This window comes from Pelobates fuscus, chromosome 12 (genome assembly GCF_036172605.1).
Source record: "Pelobates fuscus isolate aPelFus1 chromosome 12, aPelFus1.pri, whole genome shotgun sequence".
Classification (NCBI taxonomy): Eukaryota; Metazoa; Chordata; class Amphibia; order Anura; family Pelobatidae; genus Pelobates; species Pelobates fuscus.
Genome location: NC_086328.1, coordinates 7,234,854 through 7,250,831, shown reverse-complemented (window position 1 = coordinate 7,250,831; position 15,978 = coordinate 7,234,854). Strand labels below are relative to the sequence as shown.

The 15,978-nt window shown below is 42.9% G+C and overlaps 1 protein-coding gene across 1 annotated transcript; it reads right to left on the bottom strand.

Moving 5' to 3' along the window:
* Window positions 1-1,206: 1,206 nt before the first annotated feature.
* ADAT1 (adenosine deaminase tRNA specific 1) lies at window positions 1,207-15,183 on the bottom strand. Its single transcript, XM_063438755.1, has 10 exons — window positions 15,102-15,183; window positions 11,616-11,773; window positions 9,549-9,605; window positions 8,956-9,010; window positions 7,529-7,662; window positions 6,346-6,865; window positions 6,120-6,259; window positions 5,183-5,282; window positions 4,666-4,752; window positions 1,207-1,393 (listed from the first exon to the last, which is right to left on the bottom strand). Exons 1-10 carry the CDS (start codon window positions 15,122-15,124, stop codon window positions 1,231-1,233), a joined length of 1,437 nt encoding a protein of 478 aa, XP_063294825.1. The 5' UTR covers window positions 15,125-15,183; the 3' UTR covers window positions 1,207-1,230.
* Window positions 15,184-15,978: the final 795 nt, after the last annotated feature.

Here is a 15,978-nt window from a genome sequence, read left to right as displayed (position 1 = left end):
AGGGCTGGCTGATGCAGAATCAATACGAGCCCAGCCAAGCGAGAGAGGGATTTAGAATCTCCACTGATATGAGAGAACTTACTTATTTAAGGGGAACAGTGAGTGAGTGTTTCACACTGGAGGTATCAATCTGGCTAAAATAGCAAGCATGCTAGAAAAATCAAAAACTTAGTTTAAGATAAAACTGTGTGTACTTGTACATTCACTCAGACCATTTCATGTCATTGCAGTTTCCCTGCCCCGTTTACATTCTAGAGTTAACTCCACCTCTAGTTTCTACCACACAGTGACTGCAAGTGTTTCCTGCTCCCCAGCAGAGCTTTACTCTGTGAAATGATGTTGGGTGTTCTCATGCATTGCATGAGGAATGTCCAGTGTCCCCCCAAGAAAGTCATTGATTCAATGCTTTTCTATGGGGAAGCTTTGATGTGCACACAGCGAGCACATCACTCATTAGATCAGACAAGCTCCGTGACTTCACAAGAGGAGACCTAGCCAGTACGAATTAATGTTAAGTAAACAGTCATTTCTAACCCTTTACGTTTTGGTATAGGGATCGGTATTATGGACAGAGGCACTACAGAGTTTTAGGTTTGTATTCCTAACACTAAAGTGTTCTTTAATCAAGTGCTGGTTCTGTGTAGCAAGAATACTATGTGTTTACATACTCTCATTACATTACTCCAGACAGAGTAATGATTTGCAGATCCCTTTCTGCCGCATTCTAAACTATAACCTGCAGGAATGGTGTCTATAGATCCCGATCATCGTGGTTCTCAAGGCACACTAATACACTAAGATTTAGGAAACTGGTAATGCTGCTCCAATACTGACTAAAAGAGATATGATGAGAGATCAGTGAATTGGATTTGCAGTGATGCTACGAGTGACCAATTTCTAAATCTCACTACACCCTCATTTTTACATCACTATTTTTACTGTAAACTTCATTACTTGCAAATGCTGAACAGATTTTAAATATATCACAAATGTGTGAAAACAGCTCTGTGTTAAGCAGGTCCCACTGTAATTTCAAGATTCAGTTCTATTCTCAAACAGTAAGAATAATGATAACCTTTAATGCCTCTTAAAGGCGACCTGCTGAAAATGAGGTCCATTACAGCTGCCGTGCCGTTTAACGCTACTTGAACTGCCGTTATGGACAAACACCAGGAAAGAAATAAAAACAGTACAGGTCTGTAATTTGTATCAGTGGAATTTAATAATATATTAAGATGGAGTGTCTGTCAAGAGCTGCTCTCCAGTAAACTGTAGGTAATCGCGTGACGTTCTGACCCACGATGTAAATGCTTGTTCGCGTAACTGCTTCCATGCTTCCTGGTAGGCGATAGCTGCCTCTTTGTAATCCCAGTAGGTCTTCAAATCTCTGCCCCTAGAATGCAATTATAGGATACTCGGTTGCGTTACAATCTTTAAAGCATTTCTGACAAAGTACTGTCAATTTATCATACACTCAACCTAGTAAACACAGTGCACCAAAGAAAAGTACAAACACACTAACCTCCGTTGTACGTGTCCAAGATGACATCACCACTTCATGGAGCACCTGTCTAAGTCTATATTTAATTAGCAATCAGCTAAAAACCTGAGTCCATTCCATTGCCGACAGGCATGGTGGTTACCAATGTACCTTACAAGTAAACATATACATATCCCATTGTTCATTTAATGCAAGGCATACTAAATAGATTGCACAATAATGTACATTGTGTGCAAATAACCCCATCCTATGTGAAATTAACCTGTAATGGGGGTCTGCCTTCACGGAACATGTGTCAATACAATCAAAGGTTTCACAGTGAGACCTGGTACAGGCAAATGCCATGAATTACCTTACTGTAACCCTTTCAAGCCCACAGCAACAGTTACAGTAATGAGAACGTAGAGCTTCATTAGCAAAGCACTGTATGTCCTGATTATTTATATAGCGCTGTATATAAAGAGTTCCATCAACACAATTACATCCAGGTAGATACATTCACTCATTGTCACTAACACAACACGTTCACTTCTCAGAGCTACGAAGCTACCTGTACTTAATCTACAACTTGTGTTAATCATGTGCGACATGGCACACCTACAGTGTATATATCAGAGCCTCACACTAACATGTTAAAGTAATGATACCCGTGACCCCTCCTATAATGGAGTGCTGGGTGAACACCGACATCGCCAGCCTTTTAACAGTTTCCCTAATGAAAGGTTTCAGGGTTTTAAATCCAAATGACATTTAGGACCAATTTAACTGAAATCTGAATGCCAAATGTTTGACTACAACAGCTGGTTTGGAGAGATTTCCCAACTCACCTATAGTCAGAAACCCATAATTTGGCACAATTTTACCCTTTTAAAGTTTAGTGAATAATGGAGGATGGATTCTGCCCTATTAACCAGCCAGGATGAGCGAGTGCATGTTGATTTGTGTATAAAGCACAGGGACTCAATAGAAAAGGCGTGCCCTCCAAGTAATAGCTACAGCTGTATAATTGGATCCAAGTGCACAGACACCAAGCTGGGGAGGGGTACGGGTGAGGTCAGCTTCCATGGGAGAAGTACAGTTACAAGTAAATAGTTTATTTGGGGTTTCGGAACATACACGCTCTCCAAGAACTCACGTTCGCCTGGCAACAGAAGGCTCATTCATGAATCGTGCGTTGTGACGCTGACACAACTGCTGGAATGGCTTGTAGACATTAGCCAACATTTCCTGGCGATGTAATGGGCTGTGCGGAATCAACACACGACTCCCTCGAGGATAATTTAGGGAATGTCTGTCCATACGGTATGCCAGTAATCACTATCTAGAAACTGAACAACGGCAGTAACCACAGGAGATTATCCAATACATTCAGTACAAGGGACTACCTGATAGACAGGTCTAAGAAGCACTCTGCGTTGTGAGGGCTAAAGGGACACTATAGTCACCTGAACAACTTTAGCTTAATGAAGCAGTTTTGGTGTATAGAACATGCCCCTGTAGCCTCACTGCTCAATCCTCTGCCATTTAGGAGTTAAATCCCTTTGTTTATGAACCCTAGTCACACCTCCCTGCATGTGACTTGCACAGCCTTCCATAAACACTTCCTGTAAAGAGAGCCCTATTTAGGCTTTCTTTATTGCAAGTTCTGTATAATTAAGATTTTCTTATCCCCTGCTATGTTATTAGCTTGCTAGACCCTGCAAGAGCCTCCTGTATGCGATTAAAGTTCAATTTAGAGATTGAGATACAATTATTTAAGGTAAATTACATCTGTCTGAAAGTTAAACCCGTTTTTTTTTCATGCAGGCTCTGTCAATCATAGCCAGGGGAGGTGTGGCTAGGGCTGCATAAACAGAAACAAAGTGATTTAACTCCTAAATGACAGTGAATTGAGCAGTGAAATTGCAGGGGAATGATCTATACACTAAAACTGCTTTATTTAGCTAAAGTAATTTAGGTGACTATAGTGTTCCTTTAAATTCTGGGGCTAGCCACCCGTCACATTAAAAAGTAAAATAAATGAACGTCTATGGGGGTCAATATGACTAAACTAAGGGGGCTCGCTATGCATCATTAAAGAACAGCTGTAGAACCAGTGCTTGTACATTTTGTGGTTTACACACTGAACTGCTAACTGGGATAAGGAAAATCCACTTCGAAGGACAAAATAGCTCAGCAGGAAAACTCTCAATTGGGGGTAATTTAAATTTTTTTGCAGAAAAGAAACACACGCGCCGTGGAGCTAAGATAAACCTGATTGGCAGAAAATAAATCCTTACTTAACGAAAACCTGATATAAACTGAATAAATAAACAAAACCACTTCGAATCACGCAATATTACGTGGAAATACCAATTGCCATTTAAACAACATCTCTTCATAAACACGCCATTGAACAAATATAAGAATCATTGTCTAAACATTAGGCTGTTTCATCAAGAGGAAAGAAATAAAATAAGATGCAGCTAATCGATGTCCGCCTTTTAGCATAGATCTGATAGAAGCCACAGATTATACCGTGCTTAACTCCTTAGGGACCAGTGAAGGTTTATGCCATCGTCATTAACAATGATTTTACAAAATTAAATGTCCCAGTCAATGAGCAGTCATGGGGTTTTTAAAGAACAGATTGTTCTGACAGCAAAACACATAACGGGTTTAAAGCAATTGGGGTTCCTCTTCCTGCAGAAAATAAATTATTTGAAAACATTTAAATCAAAAATCTTACATACGTACCTTATGTATGGGGATAGCTATAAATCTTTAGGGGTTTTAATGAAAGGAACATTAAAACAAATCATTTTGGGTATGGGTGTTGATTGGCCTGGGTACCGGCCACACTATCCTGTGCTACAGAAAGTCCCACACTTCAGTATACGGGCTGCCGAAGTAACAGTCACTCACTGACTGCGTCCTGTAGGGGAACTTATTTTTACAAGCAATAGGTAGATGGGGCCCCAACATATTCTCTACCACCAAGGGCCACGCTGCTGGAAGCACACCGATACAGTCATTATACCCTTTACCCACCCGCCAGCAACGACCCACGTCTATTTCCACCATTCAGCCTTTAGTTAACAATTCACTGTCAGAGATACACGGGGCAGCAAGCTGCATGACGGACACCGATTTGGGATACACGGAGGACTCCGTGAATTCTTTACCTGAGAGAGTCCGGAAGCTGCTCGGATGACAAGGACCGCACAATCCTACGGAACAACTGAAATAATTCGGCTTTACAGATCCGAGATCTGGAAAATAAAAATAGGAAAATATAAGCATATAACTGCATTTTATTCCAGAAAGAAGCAATATTTCCTGTACTGTTAGACATGAACACGGACTCTATCATCAAAAGAGACATTTCGCAGTATTTCAGAAGAGTATCAGGGCTAATCACTAAAGTAGAAATTAAAAGAGAATTTCAAATTTAAGACCAAAGTAGCCAAACTGCAGAGATTTGGCTATTATGACCTTAAACTTTAAATTCAATTTAAATTCTCACTTTATTGAATAACCCTGGATGTCTGGCGTATATCTCAATGTTGCCAGCACCCAGAAATGTAGCAGAGGTAGAGGTGTTCTATACTGCACAACGGGAAGAGAAACAGTTACTAGAGAAAGGCTTCAGTTCCCCTTTAAATCTGGAGCTTGCAAGGCAGTACGTCTTGTGTGTCCTACCTGGATTGCGGGCTTCCAATTGCTTTTTTGGTTGTTCCTTGTCTGTAGCCATTAGCAGTGACATCTAGTGGTTGAAGTGGTACTGCGCTCCAACTAACAGCTGCAGAAAATGTTTGAAGATTTTGTCAGTCTGCCAAATGAAGGAAGTAAAAATGATTTATATTCTAATTATCAACGGACTCTACTGCCTTAATTAATTAAGAGGAACTTTGTTTTAAGGTTGAGATACTGCAAGGTCAGTCTTATTGCCGAACGAATTCCACTTTCAGCACCGAGGACCAGGAATTCTTGTTTTTTTCCCTATTATTTGGGATCTAAAAATGGAGGTTTCTTTCCAGTCCAAAATACTCTTGCTGCCTTCATTAATCTCTTGACCAACCAGGATTAAACGTCTCGTCTGTTGGAAAAGTGGCTAACTTACTTTCTATAGACAGATGGGCTCCAACCACATGCCTTAGCGAACAGGTTTAAGGTTTTATAAAAAAATTTAAAAAAAAAGTGTTCTTCACTAAAGTATGAATTGTCAGGAATTGAAGGAGAATTTAAACTTTTAGGCCAATGTAGCCAAGCTGAAAACACAGCGGACTTAAAATAAATGTTTCGAGTTTGGCATATTGTGAAAATTAGAATCCCCTCTGAATTCCTGACAATACACAGTTTAGGGCAGAGGTAGGCAACCTTTGGCACTCCAGTTGTTCTGAACTACCTCTCCCATAATGCTGGCAACGATGTAGTTCACAATATCTGGAGTGCAGAGGGGTTTTTTTTAATTCGTTGAATTGACTTTTTGTGCAGACCAAGACAGAGTTTCCAGTTTGCTAGGGGAACCTGCACCCACCTAGATCAGAAATAACACAATGGTCACTATATGGGGGCAGCACCAAACTCACGCTAAGCATCTGCACCTTTATCCTGAAAGATCCAGGGGAGACCTCACCTGCACCACAAGGAAAAAGTTTTTTGGTATTGTTTTTTTCAGTCAGGGCATCCTTTCCATGATGGAACTGTAGGCTGGACTGCGTGATATCCACTGTGTGTGTCCTGAACCCATCTGGAAGGGAAGTCACCTTCTGGCACCTGTAGGTAAGATCACAACCACAAACTCATGTTCTCCGCTCAGTCTTCTAACCATGAATCGCAAATACTTGGACAGATCATCATACCTGATGTGAAGAGCTCTCTCCATAGCTTCCGTGCTGTACGGACATTTTCCAACCACAATAGCAGACAGGTAGATAGGATCCTGTAAGCAGTGCATGAGCAGGGCTCCCTGGCAGCCCAATATGTTCCAACGCGCAATTTTATCACTGCAGGACATGGACCAAGAGCGATCGCCGCGACCCGGCTTGACACGAAGAGCCCCCACACAATGATAATCGACTCCTGGTTTATGACTGTCTTGGGGTTCTCCAGGAACACACTTTGCTCCAGTCCTGTATAAATCCACTGAACCCGAATCCTTATGAACAGGGATGATCACCTCCCCATCCACAGACCCTCCATCATCCGTTTTTATCTTCTTCTTTGTGCTACAAGAGTCTTCCCCACTCTTTTTCCTCTTGCGTATCAGATCATCACATACACTCACATGGTCAGCAGGTGCCTTCTTACAAATCTCAGACATTAGCGTCGGAATTAGCTGATCCTCCTGGGAGATCACAGGTATAATAGATGCGTCGCCACCTAATGCACAAAGGGCTCTACGTCACATCATGTCAATCCAAACAAACCAGATGGTACCAAGAACCAAGTCACTAACCGACACACTGTCAAAAAATATTAGCATAACATTTACATAAAACACAGAGTGCAATGTTAACAAAGACAAAAACAGCAAATTTGTTACAATTTGTTAAAAACGTTAGCATAGAAACATTTCCCCTCCCCTCTCACCCCATAATATAGATGTGACAAAATAAATATAAAATGATGACATGTACTGGATATGGGCAATTTTAAGGCGCCTAATAACAATTTAATGGAGCAGCCCAGAAATCTCGCCTGAATGTAACACTAGCGTAAGTGGCCATAATGCCTACATACAGTAAGTACAGTTACACTAAACAGCAGTACTACACAGGGCTTTGTATGTGCACTTCTCAACTACTAGAATGAAACCGTGAGGTTATACCTGCAAAGGCTGCTGTATATGGGAAGAGATAAAGGATGGGAGGGTTTCAGCAGAGATGCAGAAATACATAAAGGAGCTCTAGCATAGCAAAACGAGAGCCGGCGTATAGAATTGGGAAGGGGGGGGGGGAGGGGAAGAGATATTGATTAATATTGAATGAGCACAACTAATCGTTTTATTATAAGAGGAAACTGACGGTGCACTCTATTACTCACACGGAGTGTGGCTAGTGAAAAATACATAAGATATCTCTGGTTTTAGTTTCCATTTCCCCTTGTCGGTACTTGGTATAAACGCCGAATCCTCCTGGCCTTTAGTGACCGCCAGTGACAGCTGGTGCTGGAGATACCTATTGAAGAAGAGAGGTTACAGTCTATGGTGAGACAAAAGTCGTATGTTTCCAAAAGTACACAAGATGAAAGGACCACTAAGCCCAATTTCTGCTCAGTTACAGAAACAGCCTCTCTCTCTGTGCTGTAACCCCGCAGGTTTCTGTCCTTGGAGTGAAAGACATTACACACAATGTCTCAGTGTCTGCACTCCAATAGCTGCAGAGAGTCAGGACGTCAGAGACGTGAATTGGCCTTTCATTCTCCCTAATGCTTGGTAGTTCAGAACATGCACTATTTACACACATATAAAAACAACAAACTGTAGGGCACGAATGGCTAATCGAGGCACTGCAAATGTCTGCAAACTGCGTTTCCCATGATGCCCAGCCAGCTACCTTAAAAACCATAGTTCCCAAATGTCTGTAATTCCATGGTGAGCTCCATACATGCAACAGGCCGGGGAGATCCAACAGTGGCCTCTCAGACGCATCCGAGCTAGATTATTATTTTATTATTTATATATCGCCAGCAAATTCCGTAGAGCTGTACAATGATATCGCTTGATGCCCACCGTCATTAATGAGTTATTCTGAGCACCATAACCACTACAGCCAATTGTAATGGTTTTGATGCCAGGAGTACCCAAACCCTGTCCCCTGGTAATGGGGCAAACCGTTTTACAAAGTCTCACTGTGTTACCCAGATCTCTCCCGGGTAATTAGGCTCCTTGCAGGTCTGGTGACGTGCATCCGGCTTCTGCAGAGTGGATTTCATCGCCATTCGTTCGGTGAGAGCATCAGCTGATTACTCTCAGCCAACGAATGACTTTCTGTCCAAAGAAATATTAGCCAGCCAAGGACTCTTGTTGCAGGCTGGCTAATGACGCTGCCGGATGTAGTGTTACACCTTAGGAAACGCAGCATTTTATAGAGAAACTCTGCACATACAAATTCAAAGCACCATGACCACTTGAAATTACTGAAACTTGGCTGGCTGAGCATTCTGGGAAATGTAATTCAGAAATAACCAGTGTTAACCATCTCTGCTATAGAGGATGAGAATGATGAGAAACCCTAAAATAGAATTATTACCAACTAACTACTTCCACTCCGGTGTTGGATTTTTTTTCCTAATCATAGAGGTATGAAGATTCTGAAGATTAAAGTGGACAGAATGAAAGCGATTACAATCAAAGGGGTCTAGCAATCTTACAGTTAGACCACTTGTCTCTTGAACAATACAGCCTTTTCACGTATTAACGAGATCTGTTACGGTCTAATGAAAGTGATATTAAGATAAAGAATCTCTACCTCTGAAAGCTCCTCTTCGCAATTATCTCTGCATGACTGTCTTGCAAGATATCACCTGCACGGGAAAAGCAGAACAACGTTCATTGAGGATGTCTTCACTGTGGGCCTCAAAACACAAATGGAATACAATTTTCTTTTGCACATCTGTACCTGCGCTAGAAGCAGGTTGTCAGGGGAGGGAGCAAGGGAAAAAAGGGAGGGGGGGCATGGCTAAATACCCCTTGCTAAAGCATTTGAATTAAAATGACTTGATTGCAGCACCACATATTGCCACTAGGTGGGTCCGAGGATAGCTGAATAAAATCTATACATTACATCTTTGATATCAGTCAGCATTCGTTGAGCTAGTGACTCTTCTATACTAATCTATTATGCTGCAAATTGCAAAATCCCCACATTTCACTGGAATTAACACTGGAAGATGTGACATTGTTTGGGAGTTGGGGCAGATATCTTTTATGGCTTAACAAATGGAAATATCATGAGCACAGGGTGCAGACTGGATTTTAAATACTATGTAATGGTGCAGAAACTTTCTGAAGAAAGAAGTAAAAGCCATACATGAGACACATTCTCCAACACAGGCAGATTACCTGTTTTGCTTAACTTTGATTGGCCAACACATTTAGTTCCGGTTCCCATAGAGACCACTGTAATTGAAAGAAGACAGAATTAGAAAGAATAACGTAAGTTTATTTTTTCATCAAAATACTGGAAGCTCGGGTATCATTCACAAACAGCAAGTACGGATCAAAATGCAAACTAAAGAAAGCTGGCACCTTGGAGGTGCACAAATATATAGCCAGAGCAAGACAAGAGAAACAATAGCTATACTGTGAGCACACCACCACCAAATGTAATCCGTCAAACCATTTAGTAGCAGTTTGACTTCTTACCTGGGGTATGCTGGGCAAAACTCCCTGCCCGCTCAGCTCTGAACTAAACCATGTGATGCAGGCTTAACCCCTTAAGGACACATGACATGTGTGACATGTCATGATTCCCTTTTATTCCAGAAGTTTGGTCCTTAAGGGGTTAAAGGAACTCATTGATGTGGTCTGGGGGCAGAAACTACAAGAAACACATTGCAGGACTAAGACTGCCTCTAGTGGCTGTCAATCAGACAGTCACTAGAGGCACTTCCTGGATGCTAATGGGCTAATTTGTATTTAACACCACAGAATCCCTTTAATAATCAGCTGATGCTCCCAAACAATCAGCAGCCCATTCAGGAGATAGGAAACAGCACCCGGCAAACCCAAGGTAAGAAATCAAACTGCTAATACTGGACTACTAACATTAGAAGGGCACATGGCACTCTAGGTACCATAACCACTACCATAAATTTAAAGGGACATTATAGTCACCAGAACACCTACAGCTTATTGCATTTGTTCTGGCAAGTTGAATCATTCCCTTCAGGCTTTTTGCTGCAAACACTGTCTTTTCAGAGAAAGTGCAGTGTTTACATTACAGTCTAGGGATACCTCCACTGACCACTCATCAGATGGCTGTTAGATGTTTCTCCTGGGGCAGTACTGCACAGTGTGACTGACATTCAGTGTCTCCACCCTCTTCATGGAGACACTGAACTTTTCCCATAGAGATTCATTGCTTCAATGCATCTCTATGAGGAGATGCTGATTGGCCAGGGCTGTGTTTGAATTGTGCTGGCTCTGCCCCTGATCTGCCTCTTTGACAGTCTCAACCAATCCTATGGGAAAGCATTGTGATTGGCTCAGACCACCACTTCTGATGATGTCAGCAGATAGGTCAGAGGCAGACAGCGTTCCTTTAATAATAACCTCTTGCACATTGATGTAACATAGAATGGTGCTTTCATGATTTCATGGGCTAAAATTAGACATTATGCATTGCAAAAATAATAATAATATTTTGTTTATATCAACAGCTAGAAAATGCACAAATGTTGAGTCAGTGCCAGATTGTGCCGCCAAAAACTATATATAGAGTTGGAACAAAAGAGAAAGAGGGAATCTGTCCCTGGGATAAAAATACTTTATTAATGTGATTCAAAAGACGTTCCTAAAATAGACTACCTCTGACACTCTAATATGGTATAGATTGGTTGTCTAAACTAGACAGACCAAATAACCAACATCAGGTGCTGAGGGCATATATATAGGGGAAAAGGGGAATGAGGGAGGACATAAAACAAAAATAATAAGTGCAAAGGGAAAATCTCAATGCACAAAATATCGTGGATAATCTGGAGTAAAGAGAATAGTCTCCAGAATCCAACTTAGTAATCAAGCTAATAGCTGCAGTATAGAGATAACTATATGATTTGTGACCAGTAGGGTTCACTATAGATGTTTGTCTAAGTCCATTCACTTAATCTTTAGACACAATGTGTCTTCTCTTTTGTTCCAATCATTTAGGGTTACCCCCTTTTCTGTCCTTCTTACTCATCGGCCACCCTCTCGTCTTTCTTATATATAGAGTTGGGTCAAAATTCAGAGTAGGATTTGACGAGTAAATCATTTATTTGTGGCAGGTACAGATTATAAGTGATGTTTTACTGTTAGTGGTTTACATTTTGAACTAATCTGAATGAATGTTAATAAAGAGCCTGTTAAACTTAGATCTGGGTTAAATTCTCCTTAGATTACATGTAATGTGCAATAAAACCATCTTACCCTTTTTCCTAGTCACACTTTGATCCTGCCCAGATTCCACCTGTATAAAAGCAGCCATTAGGGTCCACTCCCGGCTTGGATTTGGGAGTCCCTGTTTGGGTAACCGTGTCCGGTAATGTTCATAACTCAGAGCGGCAATCTCATCTGCGGTCCACAACCTTTTAATACGAAGCAGAACAAAACCTCAGCAACTCCACTGTATATGTTGGTACTTCAAAAATCATCTGTAATAACCTGAAAGTGGCACGTGGAAAGTGTATACGGCACACACGGGATTAGTGATAAGGAAAGCCTATCATAGCTGCTAACCATGGCACCGCAACCTAACTACGTCAGTCCATCACAGTACCTGTGTATCTCTCTGCAAAGCAAAGAATGCATCATATGGGTTGATAATAATACTAAAGTATTTAACCAGGAAAGGTACATTCAGATTACTCTGGTTTACGTCCTGAGGGTGTTACCTTAGACCAACATCCAGGGGTTGTTACTATTACCCAATTTAATGGTACTCATTTTATCTACCTCGGGAGGATGAAGGACTGAGTCAACCCTGCCGGGATTTGAACCTGCGACCCAAGGGTTGAACAGATTCTTTTTTTTTTTTTTTAATTCTTTATTTTTGTAGTGCATGCATCGTAGACATTAACAGTTGTCATGTGATACAAGAATCAAGTAAGGCTTTATAACAACGGTTCTAGTGGTGTAAATTCGGTTAACCGCACCATTTTATATGTTTTATTTTCAGGTTGTGTCTCTCCAGGTCAGTCGGGGTCTAGTTTACTAAGGTTGGGTTTTGTGTGAGTGTATAGCGTTCCCAGAGACCTGGGTTGGTGGGCCTGGGTTTATGCGGGACGTGGGGAAGCAGGGTATGAGGTGGTATTCCGCATATTAGTGTTTGTGTAGGTTCGGTCAAGCTGTTACTGTGTGAGTAAGGTGCCTTGCTATGGGTCTTTTGTGCCATGCTGTGGGCGTTTTTAAGGCCCCTTTCTCTGTTGAGTGGTGTACCCCTTACCTAGGGGGCGTCGGGGGGGTGGGAGGGTTTAACTCGCCTGGGTCAATGCAGGTGTATGTGGTCTCAATCTGTCAGCTTTGGTTGTATCGCGTCTAAGTGGGTTGCACATGATGCTTATATAAGATCAGTCCGGCAAGTTTAAACGAAACATTAATGAACAGTGAACTAATCAACTTTTGGTTAACAAAGACATGTCCATGTTCTCGAGGTCGGTGTATCGGCTCAAGTCCCGGTCAGGGGTTGGATATTCAAATCCTTCATGTGTTCAGCCCTCTGGGCACAAAGGGTGTGATGGTGGCTGGGTCCCAGCTGCTGCAGGAGGTTCCAGGCGATGCTTGTGTGTCCGGGATTGATAGTCCCAGGGCTGCTAAGAACGCTGGTGAGTTGGACATCGAGTGAAGCGTGTGTGTAGCGCCATTGTGTGTCGCCACTAGGGATCCCATCGTTCCCCATCTGTACTGTACCCCTGAGGATCGGAGGTGAGCTGTGATAGGCCCCATGGATCTTCGCCACTGCAGGGTCGCCTTGGAGAGGTCTTGGAAAAAGTTTAGGTGTGTGCCTTCGAACTGCAGGGGTGTTTTGCCACGTAGAGCCGCCATAGTGTGGGCTTTGTCTGCGATAGAAGTGATGCGGATTATAACATCCCTTGGCGTGGTGGAAGAGTTAGTGGTAGTGGCGAGGCGGTATATGCCCGCTAGGGCGATTTTCTTGGCAGCTCCGGGTGAGAGGATGGTCCCCAGCAGCCGCCGGGTAAAGTGCGGCAGTTCCTCCGCCGTTATGTCGGCTGGTACACCCCTTATTTTTAAGTTGTTGCGGCGTTGTTGGTCCTCCAGGGCGGTCACTCTCTGAAAGATGTGGCTCTGCTGGGTGTGGAGTTGTTCTACCGTGCTGCTCAAGGAGGTCACCGTTTATTGGGCAGATTTGAGTCCGTCTTCTGTAGCTGTTATGCGAACGGTGTTGGCGTTGATCTCACGCCTGAGCATTGCTCTGTCAGCTTCCATCATCTTATGTAAGTCCGAGAGGAGCATTTTAAGGTCCCCCTTTGTGGTCGGAGCTGAGCTGTCTGTTAGTTGCAGACTCAGGGTGTGCTCCGGTGGTGGAGAGGGTGAGGTATCCCCTGTAGCGCTCCGGGTGTCGGGTGCCGGTACCGGCGTTTCCACATGCTCCAGAGACTGTGCTTTCTGTGCTGCCGGTCGTTGGAGCATGACCCCAATGTCCCTGTCGGGCTTTTGTGTGCGACGCCCCATTAGCTGTGTGTGGGGCTGCGGCGTCGGCAGAGTGGTTTCCGGCTCGTCCCAATCATATGCCTCCAGTAGGCCGTTAAAGAGTGTATCCAGGCCTCGTGTCTGTGGAGCGTGGTAGGCCCCAGACTTGCGTTTTTGCTTTGTGGGCCTCGGCGTGTACGAGAAAGGCATCAATCGGTGCAGTCCGACGCCTAGTGTGCAGCTTTGCGGTTTGTTTCAGTGTTGGTCGAGACGGACGGGTATTTTTGGCGATATTTGTGCGGATAGATGAGGAGCAAGCAGAAATGGCGTCCGCTCTGCTCCAGCGTTGGTCCCGCCCCCCCCCCCCAGGGTTGAACAGATTCTACGGAACAACCTCATAAAATGACTAACCTGTGATGAGAGAGAATTTTTTTGCCACTGGAATTTTAATCTGTCACAAATCTCAATTGAGTGAATAAAGTATATGGTTCACATTCATCATCTGCTCATTCTGTGATACACAGTGCTGTGTTTTCATAATGTGTTCTCTGAAAGGATTACTCTGACTCTTTTTAATATTTTCTTTTGTTCATAGTGCCCTATTGGAGACCAGTTAATAGATGCCCCCTTATTACTTTTGAAAACCCCTGAAAATTAAAAGTTACTGTAGACACCATAATCACTTCAGTTTAAACAATCACAGACTGCTCATGTTTATATCAACTTTCTACACAATAATAAATGAATGGATTTCAGACAGTGCAGACAAGGGGAATCTGTTGCTTTGATAAAGAATATATTTGCATTAAGTACCACTCGTGGAGTTTTCACCATCATTTGTGTGGGATTGACCAGGAAATTACAAATTTAATGGAATACTTGCAACTTTCCCTGTCACTTCAGCATAATTCCCAGTTTAATATTTAAACTCCTATTAGGATTATTATTTTTTATTAAACTCCAAGTCTGAGTGTTCTCCCCCAGATCACACCCTGTGCCCTGGATTCCTACCTGTTACTATTCATTAAACTCCAAGACTGAGTGTTCTCCCCCAGATCACACACCGTGCCCTGAATTGTGCCCTGGATTCCTACCTGTTACTGTTATTAGGAGTTTTATGTTAATACAGAGATATTCACTAATGTGAGAATTAGTGGCAAATTAAAAGTCAATTTAAAAACCTGTATAACTCAGATACAATGAAACCATGTAGTAAGTACCACCCCCTGTGAGGGACACCTACTACCCCCTGTGAGGGACACCCACCTGCCCTGCAGCCCCAGCTCCATATCTGTCAATACTCAGTCCAGCCAGCTCTGAGCAGCATGTGAGACCAACACACACTGACTTCCGGCGCACCGTCATGACGTCACGCACACCCAGAACCCGAATAAACAGTCCCCGGGTGGCGGGATTTGATGCAGACTAGTAATACAATGTCTGTGGGGGGTGGGGATCACTGTCCCGGGTCCAGCCCGTGATACAGGACAGGCTCACCCGCGATATCAGCGGCTCATGCCCTCCGCGCACAGAATTCTGGGACGTGTAGTTCTCAGCATTGGAATGAATACAGTGCGTGGGGGGAGCGCGTCATCACTCGAACTACAACTCCCATGAGCATCGAGGGCCCCACCTGGCCTGCTATACTGGCTAATGTCTAATATGAGAGGACCCAACAGATAATAAACAAACATTATAACAATAATTAACATTATACAGACTGGGCTTATTATCATTATTATACATTACTCCAAATTCTCCATCTTTTATTCTGGCTGTAGCCAGCCTCAACTTCCCTCTCACACATTATTATATATATTATTATTGAGAATTAGTGGCTGTACTGACAGGGACCCTCCATCTTCCTGAAATGCTGTGCGTGTCTGGAGTCTGATATTTGAGACGGTTTATAGAAGATCAGATTTCACAGCCTTTTATAAAGCCTCGCCAGCTGTCAGACACCCTGAGGGGGTTTCTTCCTCCTCCATTAAACCCCAGCACATCTGTCCCCTTCTCAACAAGCTGCGCTACAACGCATGGCGATGCATTCGAAGGCCTGAACCGTTGGCTGCGCATGTGTTTTGTTTTACCCATTGCACTAACAGATTATTGTATTTATTTATCTCTAAACTAAGTAAGAATT

Excerpts from the sequence above, each read along its gene's own strand:
- ADAT1 (XM_063438755.1), bottom strand. The coding sequence starts at position 15,124 with ATGGAGCTGGGGCTGCAGGGCAG. Across the intron at positions 11,774-15,101 it reads GAGCTGGGGCTGCAGGGCAG|GTTGTGGACCGCAGATGAGA; the intron begins GTGGGTGTCCCT and ends TCGTATTAAAAG. Across the intron at positions 1,394-4,665 it reads CAGCTTCCGGACTCTCTCAG|GGGCAGAGATTTGAAGACCT; the intron begins GTAAAGAATTCA and ends ATTGCATTCTAG.